Source organism: Talpa europaea (assembly GCF_964194135.1).
Source record: "Talpa europaea genome assembly, chromosome: 3".
In the NCBI taxonomy this organism is placed as follows: Eukaryota; Metazoa; Chordata; class Mammalia; order Eulipotyphla; family Talpidae; genus Talpa; species Talpa europaea.
In genome coordinates, this window is record NC_140069.1 from 102,602,713 (window position 1) to 102,625,973 (window position 23,261).

At 39.9% G+C, this 23,261-nt stretch overlaps 1 protein-coding gene across 2 annotated transcripts in view; it reads left to right on the forward strand.

The window, feature by feature from the left end:
• Positions 1 to 13,209, forward strand: part of PLEKHA8 (pleckstrin homology domain containing A8) — a gene marked incomplete at both ends in the record, with an annotated part of 62,004 nt that extends 48,795 nt beyond the window's left edge. For both annotated transcript variants that reach the window (XM_084229867.1, XM_084229868.1), the window contains 2 exons: positions 7,999 to 8,060; positions 13,012 to 13,209. In XM_084229867.1, the coding sequence (XP_084085993.1) occupies positions 7,999 to 8,060; positions 13,012 to 13,209 (260 nt within the window). The remainder of the gene's footprint in view (positions 1 to 7,998; positions 8,061 to 13,011) is intronic.
• Between the last annotated feature and the right edge of the window lie 10,052 nt (positions 13,210 to 23,261).

Genomic DNA, 23,261 nt, shown 5'->3' on the forward strand with positions numbered 1-23,261 from the left:
AGAAAATACATTGGAACATTAATCAAATCATACCCTTTCCAAAACTACTAATAGTTTGTACCTATAAAGGCAGAGTTGCCTACAATATATAAGTCTTCATCTTAATAGTGTCTGAAGTTAAGAAAGGATATATCTGGGTATATGTTTCTCCTGTGTCCGCTGGTTATTGGTTTGGCGTTTCTCCAAATTAATTTTGCCTGAAGCTTAGTCACTATAAAGAATTCAGAAGGTACTTTCCAAATAGTTCAGGTTTTTGATTTTTTTTTTACTATTATGATAAATATTTCAGACATTTAACAAATAATCTACCACTTAACCAAATATATAAAGTAATTCAGTATAGTACCCATATGCCACCCATGACCCCAATGATCCTCTCATTCTCCAGAGATCTTCATAATGAGTTTATTATTATATAATGCATGCTTTTATACATTTACTATATATTCATGTGTCCATAAGTAGTATCTGGTATTGCTTGTTTTATACTCACAGACATGGTATCACATTGTTCATTTTCACTCAGTATTATTTTCAGATTTATTCCTTGTTTATTCACTTTCAAACCTCTGCTAGCTCCTGATTCTTGCCTAGGGAATTCCCAGTTCAGTCCTAGCTCATTCATTTTCCCTGATGTCAAGTATTCCATTGTATGACAAGATCACAGTTTTGCAAACTAAATATACTGTTGATGGACACTTTTAGTCCAGATTTTCACTGATAAAATAGTGCTGGTGTGCATGCTTCTTTTGCACATATTCCTGGTCATATAAAAAATTGTTATTTCAAACAGCATGCGGTGAAAAGCAGAAGGCTGCATGTAGCTATTAGGTGGACTGACTCTGGGGTTCTGTCCTCAGACCTATAATTCATTTGTACATTCTAGTTGAGAGACTGCAAAGCAGTGATTCTCAAACTCTCACATAAAAGCGTCACCTGAAGGGCTTGTTAAAACACAGATTACTCTGTAGGTCTGGGTGGGGCCCAGGAATTTGCATTTCCAGTTCCTCAGGTGATGCTGAAGCTATAGTTCTAGGGACTACCACATGTGGAGAATGATGCTGTAGAGTATATAATGGAATCAGAATGACCAAATTGCTTTCCTTTATTCTATATAGCCTAATTGCTCTCCAGAGTCTGTAACTACCTACAAAGTAGTGAGAGTTCCAACGTTCCACAACCTTGCTAACATTGTCATCGCCAGGTATTTTAATTTATGCCTTATGGCTATAAAATATGATAGAATAATGCCAAGTATTTTATTCTTAGATTACTAGTAAGGTTCAGCAGCTTTACTATCTATCAACATTGGCAATCTGGGTTTCCTCATTAGTGAATTGCCTATTTTACTTCTACCATTTTCCTCTTGTTTTCTTTTCCTTTTCAATTTCTAGAGTTGTTTATGTTTTCTGGATATTAGTCATTTTCAGCTGCAAATTATAAATTTTTTTTAAAAAAAATTTTATTTTTATAAAATAAATTTTTATTTATTTATACAAGCACTGGGTAGAGTCAGAAGCACGGAAGGTGAGAGGATTCACCAGAGCCAGAGCGGGGAACAGAGCAGGCAGAGTGACAAAGTACACTGCTGAGGGGAGCAGCGGGCGGCAGGAGAGGTCTGCGCACCATGTGGGACCCTTACCCGGTGTCTAGGGATTGAACCGGTGCTGCAGAGGCTGCGGACAGCTTCGCAATCAAGTGCTCAACCACTGCGCCACCGCGGAGGCCCAAGTTATAAATATTTTCTGTCAGTCTGTGGCATAGCTTTTCTCTCTGTGATGTCTTTTGGTATTCAGAAGTTTCAGATTTTATGTAATCAGCTATGACATTCTTTTCCTTTCTGGGTTGTATGAGAAATGCTTTTCTACCTTGAAATTACAACAATGTTCTCTGATATTTTCTTCTCAAAATTCTGTAGATTTGCTTTTAATATTCATGGCTTCATTCATTCTTGAATTTATTTTTGAATATGTGTAAAAACTAGCTGTCATAAAAACTAGCTGTCATAGCAGCATTTATTGGATTGTCTATCCTTCCCCTCTTGTAATACCACCACTGGCATATGTATGGATCTTTTCTAGACTCCATATTCTGACCCATTGTTCAGTTTGTCTGTTCCTGTGCTTTATCATAAGATACAGTTCTTGCAGGATAAGTTTCTTAATATTTTAAGTGAGTCACTGGACTTAACTCTCTGTCATAGGACCTAGGGCAGGTGCACTCCACCATTGTGTAGCCTCTTGCCAAACTAACTCCTACTTTCAGATCTCTCCTGATTCCTGAAACTTGCCTGTGGAGTGCTTAGTTTAACTCATTTCTTTTTTTTTATTTTTTAAATATTTATTTTAATAGAGGCATGTTTATTTATTTATTTGTTTGTTTGTTTGTTTTGTTTATACAAGCACCGGGCACAGTCAGAAGCGCGGGAGGGTGAGAGAATTCACCAGAGCCAGAGCGGGGAGCAGAGCAGGCAGAAGGACCCAAGTACACTGCTGAGGGGAGCAGCGGGCAGCAGGAGAGGTCTGCGCGCCATGTGGGACCCTCCTCTGGTGGCCGGGGAGCAGCTGGGGATCGAACTGGCGCCACAGAGGCCGCGGGCAGCTTCGCAACCCAGCGCTCAACCGCTGCGCCACCGGGGAGGCCCTTAACTCATTTCTTAAGATCAGTGAAAAATCACAGTTCCACCTTGGCCAGCTTTACTTACCTACTTTCTAAGCTCCCTCTTAAAACTTAGATTATCTCGTTTTCCCCCCTTATAATCCAGAGTGACTTTGCAAATTCTTAACCAGTTACAGATTTACAGTAGAGAAAAATTCTCATATGATCAGTCTATCAATAATAATGGGAATGGGCCTCCCTGGTGGCGCAGTGGGTTGAACGCCATACTGTGAAGCTGTCCTCAGCCTCTGCAATGCAGATTCAGTTCCCGGCCTGCCAGGGAGAAACCCAAATGGTGTGGCAGACCTCTCCTGCCTCACCTGCTGACCCCCTCAGCAGTGTCTTTGGTCCATCTGCCCATTCTGCTCCCCACTCTGTCTCTGGTGAGTCCTCTTATCTTCCTGCACCTCTGGTCTGTACCCCAGTTCTTGTATAAATAAATAAATCTTTTTAAAAAAAATAAAAAATAAAAATAAAATGCCAATTTAAAAATAATAATAATAATAATGAGAATGATGTTCTCACCAGCTACTGTAACAGGTCTCTGAATACCTCATACCAGGTTTCTGAGTTACCATTAAAGAAACCAGATCTGTGCTCTTTCCAGAAACAGAATAAGAATCTAAGTTTTTCAGGAAATAGTTGGAAAAAGCAAAATCTTTATTTTGTTTCACAAAAAGTAAATAAGGCAGAATGGTCTAATGTGACAAAAATGCCTCAAGTTCTTGTTACTTTTAGTTTTGTGATTTGGGCAAGTCACTCTCACTGGGTCTTCTGTTTCATTGTGAAAAGAAGAAAAGTCTTACATGAAAAAAGGTGAATTGACAACTTTCTGCTTTGACGGTTTGACTCCCTCATGGTGCAGGAGTTAAGTCTCAGTGCTATCAAGCTGTTGCCAGCCATGTAGCATGAGGTCAATCCCCAGCCAGGAAGCTAATCCACATGGCGCAGCAGACTCTCCGGGCTCACCTGCTGCTACCCTCAGCAGTGTATTTTCGTAAATCTGCCTGTTCTGCTCCCCACCCTGGTGAATCCTCTCACCCCCCCATACATCTGGCCTACACGCCAGTTCTTGTATGTATAAATAAGTAAAAATAAATCTTAAAAAAATTTTTTTTGACTCAGAGGAACTGACATATCTCTAAGAATGGGGAAAAAGCATCATTTATGTCTTTCAAAGGCCAAAAATACTCCCAGATTACAGAATATACACTATGATAATGAATGAATATTGCAGTGAAGATTAATGTATTTCATTATCTAATCTTCTCTAGGTAACCAAAATAGGTCAGGCTTAGACTTCATCTTATTTTAATGCAGCCTCATGTGACAGGGATATTTGCAGCCCTAGAATCCAGCTAAAGACTTTTGGCAAGTTTTTTTGTTTGTTTGTTTATTTGTTTTTGTTTTTAACAAGTTTCATTTAGCTAATTGATTTTAAGTTGCAGTGGTGGTCTTCCCAGGCCTGAGTCAAGACCACTCCAAATTCTCTTACTCCCTCCTCTTTCATTAGAACACTGGCCCCACATTGTGCCCTAAGGAACTTTCCTCGGCAGAGTACAGGCATAGCAAGGATCAGTTACCCTCCATAGAAGGCCTGTGGGGGGGGATAGAGCAGAGATGGAGTTCCTGCACAGATGTTCCCTTCTCCTTAGACGTAGCTACCTATGTTATATGGACTCAGAGTACTCTTGTCTTCTTGCTATCCTATAAAAGGGGACATAGAGAAGAGTTTCTAGACTTTGAATGTTTGACTTAAATGGCAAAGCTTAAGAAAGGTATCAAGTTCCTAGTTGGTGTCCCTTGAATCCAGAGCTCTTGTTACAGTTTGTCAGGCTAAGTGGACTTTGGACCTGAAGGCTCAGAGACCGGGATAGTCTATAGTTAATGCTTACTGTGACTCTCACCTTGTTACTTTTTTTTTTTTTTTAATTTATTTATATAAGCACTGGGTACAGTCAGAAGCACGGGAGGGTGAGAGAATTCACCAGAGTCAGAGCAAAGAGCAGAGCAGGCAGACGGACGAAATACGCTGCTGAGGGGAGCAGCAGGCGGCAGGAGTGGTCTGCGCGCCATGTGGGACCCTTGCCGGAGGCCGGGGATCGAACTGGTGCTGCAGAGGCTGCGGGCAGCTTCGCAGCCTAGGGCTCAACTGCTGCGCCACCAGGGGAGGCCCTCGCACCTTGTTACTTCTCTACCATATTCCCATATCAGAATGATCCTAACTTTGTTATTAGAAGAAAACAATGATTTTTGTATAGGATAATACACTGTGGCTATCACTAGTAGACATGAGTCTTCCTTTTTGTATTTTCCATATTTTTGATAATGAGCTTTAATTACTTATGAAATCAGGGGGGAAATAGTGAATATTATTTTTTTTTCCCTCTATGCTTCAAGTGGAAGTTCAGATTCTTTGATGTGGTATGTAAAGGTCCTCACAATTTGGACCCAGCTCCAGTGAAGCCTCCCCATTGTCCAACATGCTAAGATCTCTCACAGCTCCATGGTACATGTACATACTCTGTCTGCCACCACCCTTCTCTCTGCCCTTCCTATCCTTTGAGACTCTGAGCATTCCCAGTTCACAAGCCCCAGGCTGAAGTCATCTCTTCTTTCTGTCTTTATAGCATTATATACAGTCTTCAATATAGCAGTTTGACTTGCATAATAATAATATATATATATACATAAAATAAAATGTTAAATGGCTGGCTCTTTTATAAACCTTGAACTTCTGGAGGGCAGGGGACTAAGTATAAATCACCCATGCATCTCTGCTGCCTAGCACAGAATGGGAAGTTTGATAGAATGTCACTAAATTCTCATTGAATGAATTAATAGCTTTTTCATTGTAGATGTCCACCAGCAGTGTTTAATTTATTTATTTATAATGAAACTTCACACTTTACCTGAATCAGAATCACAAGGAAAAAAATGTATTCCCACTATCTTCCCTCTGTAGCCATGGACTAGATACTACTTTGCTGCCCAGGTGGCTTCTTAGATGGTTGGGTACCTAGTTATCTTGCTGATTCACTTCAGAGGCTGTACCTAGTTTCTTTTGCCCATCTTCGCTATACACTGATAGCCCATTAGCCCTTTACACTCCTGAAGATCCCTTTACCAAGATAAGTTTTAAGTTGAAGACTCATATCTTTGACCATGCCCTAGTCTATTCAGACTGTTTCCTGAGGAAAAAACTAACCTTAATTTTGGGTTCTCCTTTAGACTGTCTTCATACTTGAATTTATTAATTCCTTATTATTTCTGCTTAAGGTTTACCATGTTAGATACTGGCATTTCAACTGGTTCTTCTAAAACTTTAGAGAGATAGCCAGGAAAATCAGTTGTTATATTTCAAATATAATTGAATTTTATGCAAACTTTAATTATGTAAAATTAAAATAGTAGGATATGCTAGAAGTATTAACCAAGCCACACCCCAATTTTTTAAATAAATGTTGACAAGGTTCACATAATTTCAAAGCAAGAGAAGACTTACAATTTTCTTAAGCTACAGCCACATGCCAGCTCCATTTTGGTCAGGTATACCTGATGTCCTTTTGTTATAGGACAGGGAGAGGGGCAGCCCAAACCCCGCAAACCTGCCTATTCTAAATGGGTTCTGCCATCCGCCGCATCAACACAAAACATAGGAGACTTTAATGAAAAGGAACTTTAATAAAACTAGGAAACAATACAGGTAAGGCAAAGAGTCTAGTTTCTAAATCAAGCACCCAAAGTTACCCGTCCCCTCGTGGGTAAAACTCCATCCATATGGGATCGGCCCAGAACAAGGCCCCAAAGCCTGCTACAAGTCTAAAGCATCTTCCAGTGGGGACCCACAGAAAAGGGTCACAAACAACCAGACAAGCCCGGAAGGAAAAGAGCAAAATCAACATCAAGATAAAAGCTGCCATTGTCACCTCCCCACAGGTCTCACCCACATCTGTGTTACCCAGTCCACGACCAAAAGACAAGCACAGTTTCTTTACGTGTCTCTAGGGTCCATGCGCCTCCTCCAGGTCTCCTTCTGGCTCCATCCTGCTCCTTCCTCAGTCTCTTCTGCAGCTTCTCCTCTTCCTGCTCAGCTCCACCCTCCCTTGGGTGGGGCAGGGAACCTCCCCCTTTCCTGGGGACCACCCTGTTACACTTTGCCAGTATTCTGTGACCCACATTTTTTACTACATAGAAACCTATGGTTTTGGTGTCTGTCTTTCTGTTATTTAACTTCAGCTGTTATAATTTAAAATATTTTTATATCATTATAATGATTAAGATTTGCTAAATGGTGGTAATATTCTGTTTGTGCTACTACTGAAACTGGCACATGTGTTTGGAATAGAATTTAGATGTGATAAAACATGATGAAGGAGGGAAAATAATTCCTAACATACACTGTTAATTTAGGAATAGGCGTTCTATAAACTACTGGAGATGATGATTAGAAAGTAAAATGGAGCATTGAAATAAAAATGCACTGTGGTGATGTAGATCTTTGCCTCCTGAAAGTGCATTAACACCTATGGATAACCAGTTTTGAATTTTGCAAATATTGAATTATTCAAACCCTTCAGGAACACTTCCCTTACATAAAATGCCGTCATAGATCTTGTTCTTGAAATTTTTTTTTCAATAAGTTAATAAATATATATCAGTTTTACAGTCTCTTTACACATGAAACTCACTGGGACAAAAATAATAGCCTGTTATCTTTAAAGTTTAGAATATGAATGATTAGTAGGCCTGAATTTATAACTAGCTGAATAACTTCAAGCCATTCTTTCCGTAATATTTTTGAAGGTTCTTTGCACTAATACTGTAGATCCAGAAGCGTAGGGATATTTAGGATAAGCATTTGACATCTGGAATAGATGTTAAAATTGAAATTTGGAGGTCACTTTACAAAAGGGGAAACATATTTAGAGAAGGCAGTGAAGGGACTGACTCAGAGTCACACAGCATTTCAAATAACTGCATTTTTATGTTCTTACAGTTTATTTCTAGTTGTATTTAGTCTGAATTTTCCAATATCCTTTCTTCTCTCTTTATTTCCTTCTTTGTATTGAGCTTTTCCCACAATGATAATAAGCTGAAGTTCAGGTTTATTGACACAGAGTAAGAGTAGCCATTTATTTTTCTTTTTTAAAAATCTGTGTAGGCTTTTTTCCTTCTCAAGACTTTTTGGAGAATGGAATCTTATAATTAGAGTTAACTTTTAATCAGTTTCCAAAACCAATAGGACCATGCTGCTGCATACATTAGAAGCAGCATAATACAAAGAGCACATCAAATTGCGATCAGACTGTTTCTAATGGAGTTTTTCTTCTTTTCAAGATAACGCTTATGGTAAAACATTACGGCAGCACCATGGCTGGGTAGTTCGAGGGGTTTTTGCGGTAAGTAATTCTTCTGCCTCTTGTTTTGATGGTCACAGCAAGGGTGTGTGTGTTTTGTGTGGGTATTGTTTCCATTTACCTTGTTTTTAAAAGTAAGAACTTAGTCTGAAAGTTTATTTCCTTTAAGTCTGCTTATTTCCTTTAAGTCTGTAGGTCTTTCTTGTTATTTAACAGTAAAAAGTGTCTAGAATAGAGAATGTGCTTTATCCTAGCCAGTTCCAATGACCTTGTGGAGCTTTGCCTCTGAAGTGGTTGCCTTTCTAATGAGATAGCATTATGGATGCAAAGGTAGGTGGAATCCAGCTTCCCACACTCACTGCTGACTGCAGTGCAGTGAGGCCTTCAAACTCATAGCTACCTCTGCTGGTCATAGCATTCAATCCTGTTAATTCCCAGATTGTGATTTATTTTTTCTTAGTTGAATTTTATCACTGAATAGTAACTGAATTCATTATGCCGGCAGCCTAGACTAGAAATCTCTTCTTGTTCAGTTCTTTTCATTGTGGAGGTGTTTGTATATATGTGTTTGGGTTCCTGTTATCTACTATTTCTTTCTTCCCATTATACTGACCTAGGAAGAACACATACCTAGAAATCATATCTCCTGGAAAAATCACTTAGCTTGCTTTGCAAAATAACCCTGTATTTCTAGTGGTAGTACTCTGGTTTTCTCATCAGGGGAGAGGTCAACTTTTATCAGTGTTCTTTGAAAGGTCAGCAGATAAAAATAGCCTACAGATGTCTTTTACTAATTTAAAGGATAGTGGGCATCATTTGCCTAAGGAAGGAATTTCCTAGGTAGTGATTTATTACACAGATAAAGGGGGAAGAATTTGCAGTAGAAGAAATAAAGTGTTAATGAAAATGAAATCATTTTTGAAAGCATCAAGATGGCTAGCCCCAAATTCTGCTGTTCACTGGAATCGGAGACAGACCAGTTAAAACTGCCCACGCTTACTTTTAAATGCATGTTAATAATCACAATAGTAGCTACCATGTGGACCCCTCTTTTGCACCAGAAACTGTGCCAGGTACTTCCATGTTCATTACCTTATTAATCCTCAGGATTAACTCTCACTCTTGTACAAATTTAGAACTGTTCATTCCATTTCCGGAGTTCCAAAATGAGGCTATGGCAGAGCCCATGCTTAAGCCCACGTTTAAACATAGATCTCCTGTCTCCAAGGCTAGTGCTCATTCCCCACTTCCCAGCTCTCTACAGCAAAAACAGTGTAAGAAGCTGCTAGTACAGTTGGTGCTGCTACTTTCTTCTGTCTCACTGAGTAAATGATGTGATTGCTTGCAGGTACCTGACACCTGACTTCCTTTGATGAGACAACAAAGTATAATAAACATTGTTGCCCTTTACAGGAAACATAAATTTTGGGAACATTTCAAAGTTTCTTGAACATTACTGCCAATAATTTTTTTAAATTCTGGTTTTAAGAATATAGATTTATGTTGAACTTTTGGCAGTAACCTTATCAATAGAGGAACGAGAGTGGCCCTTTTCAACCTCTCTAGTATTATTCTCCAAGCATATTAAGTTTCCTAATATGCTAATTAGCAGAGATAAACTCATTTAACTCATCTCAGTTGCTCAGGGAAACATCTTTTACACCCAAGGAATTTGACTCATTTACCAGCCAATAATAAACTTTTGTTTTCACACAGTTGCAAACTGCTGAACTGATGCCTCGGCCAGGCTCTGCCCCCAGCTTGGTCACCACCCATCTGTCATTTGACCTTTTGGTTTCCTCTTCAGTTCAGTCCTCTACCAGTGGTTCCCATTATGGACTTGGCTGTATCACAATCCTCTAGGAACCTCTCAGAAATACGTAGTCCTGGGCTCTTCTCCAGAGAAACTTCTTAAAATTTGAATTTTCTACAACATATGTTTATAGGGATTGGTTTTAGTTTTTATTAAAAAGTCCAAAAAGGCGGGCCTACCCAGTGGCGCAGTGGTTGAGCGCTGGGTTGCGAAGCTGCCCTGCAGCCTCTGCAGCACCGGTTCGATCCCCGGCTGCTCCCCGGCCACCGGCGAGGGTCCCACATAGAGTGCAGACCTCTCCTGCCCGCCCGCTGCTCCCCTCAGCAGTGTACTTTGGTCCTTCTGCCTGTTCCGCTCCCCGCTCTGGCTCTGGTGAATTCTCTCACCCTCCCGCGCTTCTGACTGTACCCAGTGCTTGTATAAATAAATAAAAATAAATCTTTAAAAAAAAAAAGTCCAAAAAGGCTATAACAAAAAAATAGTAGTCCCTGTCTTCTATTTCCCAAACTCATTCCCTCATTCCAAAGAGACTGCCACTTTCAACTTCTCATGACTGTTTCTTCCAATACCTCCATAATTCTAAAAATGCTTACTCTTCTATGTGATTTTATTAATTTTAGTCATTAATGTTGACTTTCTGTTACAGATTGTAATTTAGCTCTTAGACCTTCTTAGCACTGTCTCGCCTCTGCTATCTCTACCTTCCCAATATAATATCACAAATTAACCTTATTATGATAAGCCAAAATTCTGTGATTTTCTTTCCTTCTATCTTATACAAAATTTTTTTTTAATTTTTATTTATTTATGCATACAAGAACCGGAGTCTAGGCCATAGGTGTGGGAGATGAGAGGATTCACCAGAGGCAGAGAAGGGAGCAAAGCAGGCAGACCCACTGAAATACACTGTTGAGGGGAGCAGAGGGTGAGACAGGAGAGGTCTGCTGTGTCATGTGGGTTAGGTCCCTGGCGGGGGATCAAACTCATGCCACTGTAGTTGGCAATAGCTTGATAGCACTGAGACTTTAACCCCTGAGCCACCAGGGAGGTCCATACAAGTTTTTGGCGGGGGCTAGGAGTGGATGGTCTTACTTACCTGTACCATCAAATTTCTCAAGTTAGCATCATTCTGAATTCATTGATATATGAGGTTATCTGCCTTTTTTCCCTTGGAGACTTTTGTCTAAAATTTTCTAAACTCTTCTTCCAGTCTAAATCAATTTTCTCAAGCCTGTCATGATGCTATTCCCCTAGAAATATTCTTTACAACTTGTTCTGTGTTGGATCCCTGCTTCATCCTTATTTCATTTCCCAAGACTTTTTACTTCCTACTTCTTGATTTAATCCCTTGTTTTGGTGGTTTCCATCCTCCAATAGCTTCCTTAGAAGAGAACTAAATTTTTTAATTTCCGCATGCCTGAAACTACTTTTATTCTACTTTTTTTTTTAAATGCAATAGTACTTTGACTAGGTATAAAATTCTAAGTCAATAGTTGCCCTCAGAATTTTGAAGATATTCTATTATCCTCTTGTTTCCACTGTTTCTATTGTAAGTTGTAATGTCACTCCAATTTATGTTCCATCGTGTATAAACTCTTCCTCTCCCTGTTCTGGGTGCTTTTGCAATCTTTATCTCCGTGTTCTAAAGTTTCAAGATTCCCTTTTTTGGTCTTTATCATTCATTATACTGAACACTTGGGAAGGTCTTTTAATCCAGAGACTCATACTCCTCCATTCTGGGAAATTTTCTCCCTAAATTTTTGGATAATTGCTTTCCCTTTATTCTCTGTTCTCTCTCCCTTATACTTCTATCATTATCTGAATACTCATTATGTGTCAGGCAGTGGGCTTAACACTTTATACATACCCCATAGTCTTTCAAGTAAAGAAAGCGGTATTAGTCCTCTACAGATGAGAAAACTGAGTGAGGTTCTAGGTTAGGCACCTTGCTTAAATTCCTCAACTTGTTACATGACAGATCTGGATTCAGTCTTCTTCAGCCATACCTCTGTTTTAACTGCCCTATGGTAGTGCCAGTTAATTCTCCTACTGCAGAAAGGGGGAAAATTGGGCCTCCCTGGTGGCGCAGCAGTTGAGCGCCGCGCTGCGAAGCTGTCCGCAGCCTCTGCAGCATGGGTTCGATTCCTCTTCTGCCTCACCCGCTGCTCCCCTCAGCAGTGTCTTCGCTCTGTCTGCCTGTTCTGCTCCCTGCTATGGCTCTGGTGAATTCTCTACCCTCCCACACTTCTGACCTGTACCCCAGTTCTTGTATAAAATAAATCTTTTTTTAAAAAGGGGGGGAATTATTAATTTACAAAGACTCTCATAGTTTGCAGAAGCTCAAGAAAGCATCTATAAAATGATAATTCAAGATGCCAGAAAGGCACCAATATCTCAGCAGAACCAACCCAGTGAATACCAGACAGCAGATTTTAGCAAGTTTAGGGAACAGTTGGCTTGTGAATGGAGGGGAGATATAAGAAGCCTCGGAAATCTTCCATCAGGAAAGCAATATGGTGTGGTGGCATCATTAAAAAAAGCTTAGAGATGATCCGAGGTTCAGACCCCAGCCTTAGCACTTGTTAGCTATGTGATATTCATCTATAAAATAGGGATGTAAACTATACAGGGTTCTTATAAAGCTTAACTGAGATAAAATACATTAAAGCATCAGTGCATAAGCAAACAACAAATGTTAGCTCCCTTTTTAGAAAATATTCAAGATTGCAAATAGAAATATTGTCGGGGGGTGTGGAGGTAAGAGATATGCAAAGAAATATATATGAAGATCAGGCACAAATGGGAAAGTGAGGTGCTCTGGAAGGCTGGCTACATGGGAGTGTGTGCATAGGTTGATTCTGGATCACTGTGAATGAGAAGGGAGCTTTTCTCAAACACTTTTTCTCTCAGTATTTATTACCAGACTTGATGGCATTATTAATTCTCATCGAATGTTTTTCTTGTCTAATCTTAAAATTATTTGGTTTGGTGCTTGAAATGTGACTTTTACAGTCTACAAGTTAGGAGGGTATATTCCACATTTTTTACTTTTGCTCTCCTCAGTTATGTGCATGTATGTGAGTGTGTGTGCATCCATGTACATGTGCGTTAGAGTAAAGTGAGAGAGAGAGAGAGAGAGAGAGACATGATGCATATTCTCACAGGAAATTCTTTTTTCAGTTAGCTCTGAGGGCCGCTCCATCCTATGAAGACTTTGTGGCTGCATTAACCATAAAGGAAGGTGACCACCAGAAAGCAGCTTTCAGTGCTGGGATGCAGAGGGACCTCAGCCTTTACCTTCCTGCCATGGAAAAGCAGCTGGCAATACTGGACACTTTATATGAGGTCCACGGACTGGAGTCTGATGAGGTGGTATGACATCTGCAGGACAGCCGCCTCCTAACTTCAGGGAATAAAGTTTGCTGAAGTGTTCTGTTTCCCTACTTAATTTCCAGCAGCAGCTTCAACCCTCTTCAGTACCTTACTAGGGATGGAGAGGAAGGGGCAAAACCTAGTGCTTTTATATTTAATTTTTTTAATGCAGATATGTTTTGTGTGTTTAAAAATCAAGGTGCTATATATTTCAGTTTAAAGGGCCTCCTGGAAACCAAATCATAGCTTTGTTATATAGACTTGAACAGCAAGTTATAAGAGCAGATTTGACAAGTGAATATGTTGGCTTTATGTTTTGTTTTGTTTCTAGCTCTTAGTTTAACGGCTGCCCAAGCCTAAGCTGAAAACGAGCAAATTCTGTGTCAAGGACTATCATTCATAGCCAGTGTTTCAATGAACCTAGACTAAAAATTTGGAAGGAAGCTAAGCCCCTTTATTAAAGTTATTGAGATGTATAGTTTGCAATCCCAGTTCTTCCAAGAATCCCCTGCTCCGACTCTAGGTGAGAAGAACCTGTGTGCTCGGGGTCAGGGCATTGCTGTGACCTCATTAATGTGGAAGGCGGAGGAAATATAAATAAGAAGCACCGTCCCTTTTTACCATGACTGTGACTCTGAAGAGATGAGTGATGTGCCCTGACGCCAAGCAGGGGGACAGTCTGGGGCCGGTGGGACAGTTGTCTGAGATGACCCCTAGCTAGTGCCCACCCTTTGCCAACTTATGTTCCCATGTATTATCTCATTTGGACATGACAGCAAAGTTGTGACATTCAGATTATTCCCGAATTTCAAAAGGACGATTTAGAAGTTGAAGGATGGCTCCTGCAGTGTCCTGTTCCACCTCTTAGCTTCAAGGAGTTTTTTGTCACAGTTTTGCTTACAGTCACACAGCCTCTAAACAGAGCAACCAAGTGATTTGTAGGTGTGATCTCAGCCATCTCAGCATCAAAATCACATGGAATGGCTGTTCAAAATGCAAATTCCCAGGCCTTACCCCGACTGACCTGAAGAACCAGAAAATGGGAGTGGGGCTCCTGAGTCTGCATTTGAATAAACTTCGCAAATGACTTTTAGACATAGAGTTAATGAACCACTAGAGAAGATTCTAGCTTACAGAATTCCCAGTCTCCTTTGTGAGCTAAGTAACATATTCTTTTTTCAAAAAGTATCATTTAAATAAAATATTTAAGGGAAAAATAAAAAGTGGAGCAGGTTTACTCAGCAGCTTTCTTAATTGAACCAGCATCAGCGCCCAGCCAGCAGACCTTGGCTTTGCACCAGGGACCACAGTTCTGAAAATGCTCTCTGATCAATTTTGGTTTAATTACCAATAGTACAGAGCAAGCTAAATGCAGCTACTTATCAATCTCAAAAGCTTTGGGACCATGTGAAAGTTTAAAGATCACATTTAAATCTTCCATAAAATAACCGTGGGTACACGTTCTTTTGAAAAGTAGTACACCAGGACTGTGACTGTGGTTCAGTCGACCAAGCTGCCAAGAGTGTGCATGGGAGAGAAGCCGCAGTGCCTTCCCCCTAGGGGTTGCTTCTTCCTAGTGTACAGAGAGAAGCTGCAGCATCAGATGGTCCCCCAGGGTAGATTGAGTTCCTTTGAGAGGTGCAGGTGAATGCCTCCCTAGCAGCACCAGCTGAGACTCCCTGCCACTGAGCCCTGGGAGAGGTTAATACAGGAGGGGTATTGATTTTGTCTTTTGGCTATCTTTAAACAAATGGCATTTATTGAGCTCTTATTAATGAAGCAGGTACTCAGCTCACATTAGGACTTCTGGGAAATGCTTACATTTAGAAAAGCAAAAAATCAGATGTTTTTAAGACTAGGATGGAAAAGCATGCTAAAATAATATTGATTCTTTCATAGTTAGCACTTGCTGGTGACGGTTGCCAAGGAGTGTGTAGTTGTTTCCCCCACTCCTGTGAATAGTTAGGGTAGAGCTCCTTCTCTGGCTAGTGTGAATGTGGTGGCAGGATTAGGGCATAATTTAGACTTCCTGCCCTTGGCATATCCACCTGAAAGGGAAGAGGAAAGAGCCAGTTTTGCCTGTACCTTGAATGAAGTGAGTAGGCACTGTGCCATTTGTTACTAAGAGACTGTTGTGAAACATGACTTTTCAAAGCAGGTGCTCCCTGTCACCTCCGGTGAACATGTGTCATCTCTTGGAAGGGGGTAAGCACTCAAATTTGCCACCAAGGCCTTGAATATATACAAAATGAAATTACGGGCAGTTCACATTTATATTAGTGCTGTCTCAGCTTATATGACCCAGTTTTCTAGAGAAAGCTATTAGAATAGCTTAAATAACTTGAATAAGTTACTTCTTACCCTTTTTCCAACTTTATAAAAAAGGGTGATGTTTTGGATAGGTATTTTCCTCACCGAAGCATGGTAAGTTTGCCTAAGATGTGTAAAACTCTGAAGGTCCTTACATAAAAATAACTAGAAATTATCTAATGCCAAAGTTACCTAATGCTAAATAGTAAATTCACTTTGACCTGAAGTTTGGCATAGACAGAGCTCCCTCCTGGATCTGTAGTAGTTGCTTCTCTGTTTTAGTTAAGGTTTTCATTTGTGCTGATAAGAAATTTCTTTCAAAGAAAGGACCAATGAGAAAAGATCATTACGGCTTTCCATTATCCTCCAAGATTTTTGGGACATCTGCTTGCCTTCATTCTGACAGTGGAAGGAGATGAGAAAACACCAGCGTGTTTATTGATACAATAATCACCTTGTTCTCATCACTCAAAGCATTTTTAAGATTCTAGAGTAACCTTCAGAGAGAGCCTAGATCTCTTGTCAGGATGGTCAGGTGGCCTAAGGCACCAGACTCAAGTATACCCTTCCAGTTTGGGGGATTTCTAGAGAGAACCTAAAAGAAAAAGTAATGTATTTTCTAAGTATTAGTAGAAGTTGACAAGTGACATTTGGATTGTACAAATGACATTCATTTTTCACAAGTGAAAAATGTTAAGTTGGAGGAAGGGATACCTTTGGGGCATAAAACCAACCTGTAACTCTAAGGTGGAGATGATTTTCTCATCAGCTCTTGATCCAGCTCTGCAGGTAATTTTAGAAGTGAGACTCTAAAATGTCTGACTTTTTCTCAAATTGACTGAAATTGAGAGATATTCACTAAGATATGTAAGTCACGGGTTGAGGCACCTTAACATCAGTACTTACATGTCATCTCAAATGTACAGCTTTCCAAGAGTCATATTCTACAATAAGTGTTGTCTGGACACCACAGTTGAGCCTTGCTGTGTCTCTTTTCTTTTCTCTGCCACTAAAGATTGCGAGTTTCCCTGGCAGAGCATCAAATGTACCCTCTTTTAGCTGTTCTGCCCCATTCCTTAGCAGCCTTTTCAGCACATTTGTGGAGCATCTGTCACACCCCTACTCCAGGGTTCGGTGTCCTATCAGTGGGGATTCTGTTCCTCCCAGACTGCAGGAGCTTCTTAACCCATGTCTCCATTTGTAGCGGTAAAGCAGGTGACTGCCTTGATATGTGGCATCTGGGAAAGGGGTCTTTTATTAGATGAGAGCTGCTGGGAAAGTGTGCAGTCTTCTCTTTGGTTATTAGGGACGTGTGTCTCTATCCATCATGTTTATTTACTGGCGGAGGCCAGTAAAGTATGCTTCACTTTATTAAATTTGAATAAAAGAGTTGGATGAAGTGAGAAGTATCTTATTATGGAAACAATCTGTGAAAGCCATATAGAGAGAAATACCATCTAAGGCAGTAGAGTCATAGGATTATTAGCTATATAAGATGATGTTAGGTATTTTGGAGACTTTCTGGAAGAAAACTATTTTTATGTTTTTTTTTTCCCAACTAAATACCATGTCCTACAAAAAGTTGATGACATTATGGTACATTTCTACATCTTCAATTACAATCAGTTGCTTCTGGTTTTAATTGTAGATTTTATAACTCTTCAGGTTCCCTACCCTTGTGTTTCTTTCTTTTTTTTTTTTTTTAGGTAAATTATCCACATTTTTTACCATTTTAGATCTAGAATTTTTAAGTAAAATTTATTTTATCCTTATTCCGTTATCTGAGCTATTGTGTTTGCTCTCAGAGGCTCCTCTTTGTGATCTGGTACAGTCTGTACACAAACTTCAGTGTGTCTAGTAATCGTCTGTTCCTGTGAAGTGTATATGGAGTGCTTGATTTAGAACTATGCTCTGCTCCTGGATGTCCCTTTGTAATCCACAGTTGCTTACTCAGGGGTTTCATAATAGTGACATAAAAAGTAATCACTAGCTGTCTGACGGTATTTTAAGATTTCTTAATCCGACAGGATTGCCCAGGGTTCTTTCAACAGTTCCATGAACATGCTCTTCAGTAGACCTTCTCTGTAAGCATTCCTACTTCCCATCAGTTGCAGTCAGCAGTCCTGTGTACAGAGAGGCCAGCTGCATGATTTCTCCTTGCGCTGCATTAAGGCACTCTAGGGCATGATTAAGCGATCCTTGACAGCGCAGTTGACGCATGCATTGATCTTTCTCCTCGACTCTTTTTATATAGCCTTCCATTAAAAGGAAAAAACATACCATGACTCCGCAATGCAAAAGTTTTCATAATTCTTTAGTTACCCTGTTTAATCACTTCTCTTTCGGAGTGAACAACTATTTTCAGCTAAGCAAAATGAGAATACAGGAAAGAAATCATGCTTAGTTTAAGCACCATCCTTTCTAGTACATATATTTCATGTATTTTAAAGTGTGGTCAGTATTTCCTCCCTGTACTTTGTAAGCAGCAGCCACCTGGATTGGTTAGTACCCCTTGCAAAGCTGATTTCATCTACACAGACTCCTGTGTATATGTGTCTATTTATAGGTGTATGTGGAATCGGTGATGGCAAGTAACTCTCTTGCTGCCCAGAAGGCTAATGAGCCAGTCTCTTGCATGTTTGATGTTTGAGTCTCCTGTGTCAGGACAATTTCACTAGAATGTCAATAAGCAGCCCAACTACCTCATGTGACATTGGCTGTGGACACTCTGTGTCAGATGAGACATGTGTTAAGGTTGATTTAATCTGTTGAATAGATCGGACAAAATGATGTCTCTATAAAGAAGAAACCCATTAGACGAGACGCCAAAGGCTATAATGTACATAGATTTCTTGGATTAATTTTTTAAGTCAATATTTAATTCCACTTCTAGTATTCTTCTCTTGAATATCTGGTTTCATAGATGCACTTTGAATGCCTGTCATACACACTCTTATGTTACCTGTTCTTGTCCTTCAGCGTTTTAATGAACATCATAATAATGATAATAGAAAGCAAATGTCAAGTGGTTTGTTGATTTCTTAATTTTACTGGACCTTTACATAAAATATGATGTGTTGGAGACATTTAGGCCCAACTGATGAATGAGAATTTCGTGTTTAGGTTTCATGTAAAACTCTGTCCAACTTTTTACTCTATCTCTTGTGGGAATGGGGAACAAGGGAGGGTTTTACTTTTTTTTGCAAAAATGTTTGAAAACATCTGTCAGATTTTATATTCCTTAGTTACAATAAACTTATTTTTTAAATTATTAAGTGCTTCTCTTAAAGATTGTTGTATGGGTTTCTGCTGACTGTGCCAATAAGAAGTATCACTTATGAAATCATGTTATTTGCAGGTCATTTACAATTATTAACACATTTAATCCTCCTAATGAACCTATGGGACTAGCTCTGTTGTCCTCAAGTTACACGTGAGAAAAGTGAGGCACAGGGTGGGGAAGCCCCGCCTCAGTTCCCACAGCTAGTGAGGAGTAGTGCCAGGCGTCACATGCAGCCAGGATATATAAAGCTTCAACAGCTTTATAAGACTTCTTAAAACCTAAAGAAAAAAATTAGTTTTGAAGCATCAAATGACCTCTGTAATGGCGCTGCCCTGGGTATCCTAAGCACTCTGTAAGACTAGCACCTTTCATAAGTGGCTATGTTCTTTGGCCTGTTTTAATTCTATCCTTAGAGAAACCACAAATGCAGAGAGATAGATAAATTTGCATGTTTCAGTGGCTATGTGGTTTATTAAGTTTACATTCAGTAGCAGACACTTTTTTGCCTAAACCACTTTATGACAAAAAAGACGAATATGTCAGCTTTTCTTAAACATGTGCTTGTCGGTGGATGTTAAGTACCTGTGGTACATATATATGTCTCTCCTCAAAACCTGCCCAAACACAATAATTGCAGTCATCAATTTTACCTCTTAGCACCTCCTACATTGCTAAATAATGTTGTATAAATTAGAACTCATGATGGCAGGTGTGACTACACGGAGACAGGACTAATTTGTGGGTGTATGCTTTAATTACTGGTGTCACCTCCTCTCACTAAGTCATGAACTTCACCTTATTCAGGTCGGTGCAAACAGTAGCTTACAGTGCCTTCCTTATCTATGGGAAGATTCCAGGCTATCTTAGGAGCTGGGCATTATCTCAAATAGTACTCTCTGGCTCTTTTGGAGGTGTTGGTTCTATTATCCAAGTAGATAAAAATATTTTATTTATTTATTTATTTTTTAAAATTCTTCAGGAAGCTGTGGAAGCATTTTTTTTTTAAGGTTTATTTTTATTTATTTATACAAGCACTGGGCACAGTCAGAAGCGCTGGAGGGTGAGAGAATTCACCAGAGCCAGAGTGAGGAGCAGATCAGGCAGAGGGACAGAAGTACACTGCTGAGGGGAACAGCGGGCGGCAGGAGAGGTCTGCACGCCATGCGGGACCCTCCTCCAGTGGCCAGGGAGCAGCTGGGGATTGAACCGGTGCTGCAGAGGCTGTGGGCAGCTTCGCAATCCAGCGCTTAACCGCTGCACCACCGGGGAGGCCCGATAAAAATATTTTAAAAGCAAAGTCATACATCTCTATTCCTTCCCGCTTCCTTGGCTACTCAAGAAGTACTCTGTATGACCAATCCCTTAGGGTGTAAATGATTCATGTTTGTTATATTTTGCATTTATTAATACGGGTATAAAAGTGGTTTAATGTACCAAATTACAAGCAATTTAGGCAAAGTCTGGCTCATGACTCTCAGCCCTCTTTGTACATTAAACTTATTAGAAGGACTTTAAAAACAAATAGAAACACTGATGTCTGAATCCTTCTCAGATCATTTCGAACAGTGACTGGAATGCAACCTGTCATTTGTATTGCTTAAATCTCCCCTGTGATTTTAAAGTGCAGCCCAGGTTGAGAACCCCAGAGCTGTTGGTTTAGTCCTTTAAAAGTGTACTTTGGGGCCTTTTGGGATAAATAAAACCAGATCACAAAACCTCCATCCCCTAAAGCCTAATAAAATGAACTACCAAAATAAATAAAAAGTAAAAATCAGTTAAAAAGAAAAAAAAGCAATGAAGCAAGGGTAATTAGAAAGGTTGTAGACTTTACTAACTAATAAATAAAAAGTCAGAAAAGGCAGGTAATACAGTATCCATCTCCTCTCATTTTCATAGCAGAGTTGATATTGTCTAAACACACATACAATAAACTTAATTTGGGGAGTAATTTTTTTTAACAAAAAAAATTAAATTGGATAAATGTTGAAAGAAATACCCATTGAGATACAATTCTTAAAGCTTAGTAATTGTTTCAGTTGAGTTTCTTATCTTAAATATAAGCAAGCTAGCCGAATATGTTTTAATGTGATTAGAAATATGATAAATAAAAATATGATAAAAAATAAAATGTTTATAAAAATAACCTCTATCCTTTTATCTGTATCTGTGTAGAAAAAAGTCAGGAATGAGATTCACCTTGCATTAATGATGGTCATTTTAGGTGTGTATTTCTTTTTTTTAAAGATTTATTTATTTGTGCATACAAGAACTGGAGTACAGGCCACAGGTATAGGGGGTAAGAGGATCCACCAGAGACAGAGTGGGGAACAGAACAGGCAGACTGACTGAAATACACCGCTGAGGGGAGCAGCAGGCGAGTCAGGAGAGGTCTGCTGCACCATGTGGGTAGCTCCCTGATCAGCCTGGGATCGAACTTGTGCTGCAGAGGCTGCTGATGGTATCACAGTGCTGTGTTTAACCCCTGCGCCACCAGGGAGACCCCTTAGGTGGGTATTTTTTTGTTTTACTCTTTCCTTTGTACTTGACTATATTACTGACTTTTGTTTGAGAACCATGCTGTCTTTTTATTTTTAAAGTTGGTGGGAAGAGGTTTTCTAAAAGCAACGTTAAAAGAATTGGTAGTATGGATGGGCTTTTGGTATATGCTGTTTTCTGTAGTCACATTTTGCTTTGTAACTCCTAAGTTTAATTTTTAATTTCACCATACTTGCTTTTCTTATTCTGGTTATTTTACATTCATGAGCTGCTATTCCTTTAGCCCACATCATCTTAACTTATCTTAACATCCCATTTCAAACAACTCAAAAATGTTGCATTCTTTGGGGACTAACAGGAAAAACTGAACACCAAGTCATACCTAGTGACTTGCTCGGTATACAGCTGAAACAAATAGAAAAAGAAGCCATTTGGAGTAGCTGACAGTCATCTTGCAAGAGGATGCCAGAAAGACTCAGCAACACGGGAATTTTGCACATGAATTGGCCACAGTCCATTGGAGGAGCTGAAAGGTTTCTTTCTTTGTGTTTCTGTGAGTTTGGAAATGAAATGTCAACCCTTTCCCTGCCCAAGTAAAATTGCTGGGCAACAGAGCTGTGGTTCAGTATGAGCTTATGCCGATCAAACCCAGCTGCCAGTGATGGCAGATGAGAGAATGCAGCGGCAGACTTTACTCAGTGAGTGTTTGTTGTAAGGACCATTCAGCATTATGTTTGTGGAAACCCGTGGCAGCCCTAGATTCTGTTATAGCATGCGAGAGGGCAATCCAGACGCCCTCCGTGTGTGTGTGTGTGTGTGTGTGTCACACAAAGAGTTTTAGAACACCCCCAAATTCTTGACTTGATTAGTCTAAAAAGATGAATGCCACCTTGAAGGTGTCTTATCTGTCACAGAAGCCATAATGGCTATCACAAACATTGTCTCACAGATCAAATCAGAAATTGAACAGAACGTGTAGAGCAGTATCTAGCAAGCGAAAAGCTCCCCCAAAGGTTATTGTTTTAAAAGGAAGTAAAACTTTCAAGGCCATCACACGTGGCATTTTTCTGGCCATATAAGTCTTTTCTTATTTGGGCCACTTGTCTCTGCTGCCACAAAGGTTTCACTAGTGCCCCTTGAACAGGTGCCTCCCACACTGAATGTCATGTCACCTTCAAGAATGAGACCTTCCAATCACTTTGCCTGTAGCATGCCCCTTCTTTGTCTCAGCCCTAAAGCTGAAGATGCTTCACAGTCATAGTCCAGTTGAAAGATTCCAGAAGAATGACTAACTGGACATTAGGGTGGAACTGACACTTTCAACAGGGCCCCTTCCTCTCATTCCAAGGAGCAATTAATCCCTTTCTTGTTTAAGAACATACTCCTTCCTTTGAGTAAACTGCTCTTTGCCTACCCTGAGTCTGACTGAGCCCAGCCTGTGGGCCACAACAAAGGACATGTGATTCAGAATAAGGTCCTGTCCTAGGATTTCTCTGGGACTCTACATTTGAACACTGAGACAATATCCTCATTAATGAGCTATTTGAATACCTCCAAAATATAGATGTTGAAATCTTAGCTCCCTATGAGATGGTATTGGGTCATGGACTCTTCTGGTGGAAATTAGGGTTAGATTAGGTCATGATGAGATCAGCGCCCTTATATTAGAAAGAAGAGGAGACAGATTTTTCTGTGTGTACTAGTTAAGAAAGGCTATGTGAGGACATCACCAGGAACCCGAACTTGCTGGCACCCTGATCTTAGACTTCCAGCCTCCACAACTGGGAGAAATGTCTTGCTTAAGTCCCTCTAAGGGAATAAAATAGGTTACTCCCTTCTAGCACACTCCAGCTACACCTGAACACAAAGAAAATTACATTATCTGGAGGGACATCTGTAGACTGTTCATAAATGTCATCACTTAAGGCTTTTTTAAGCTCCTTTCAGTTATTTGATTTAATTTGCTAAA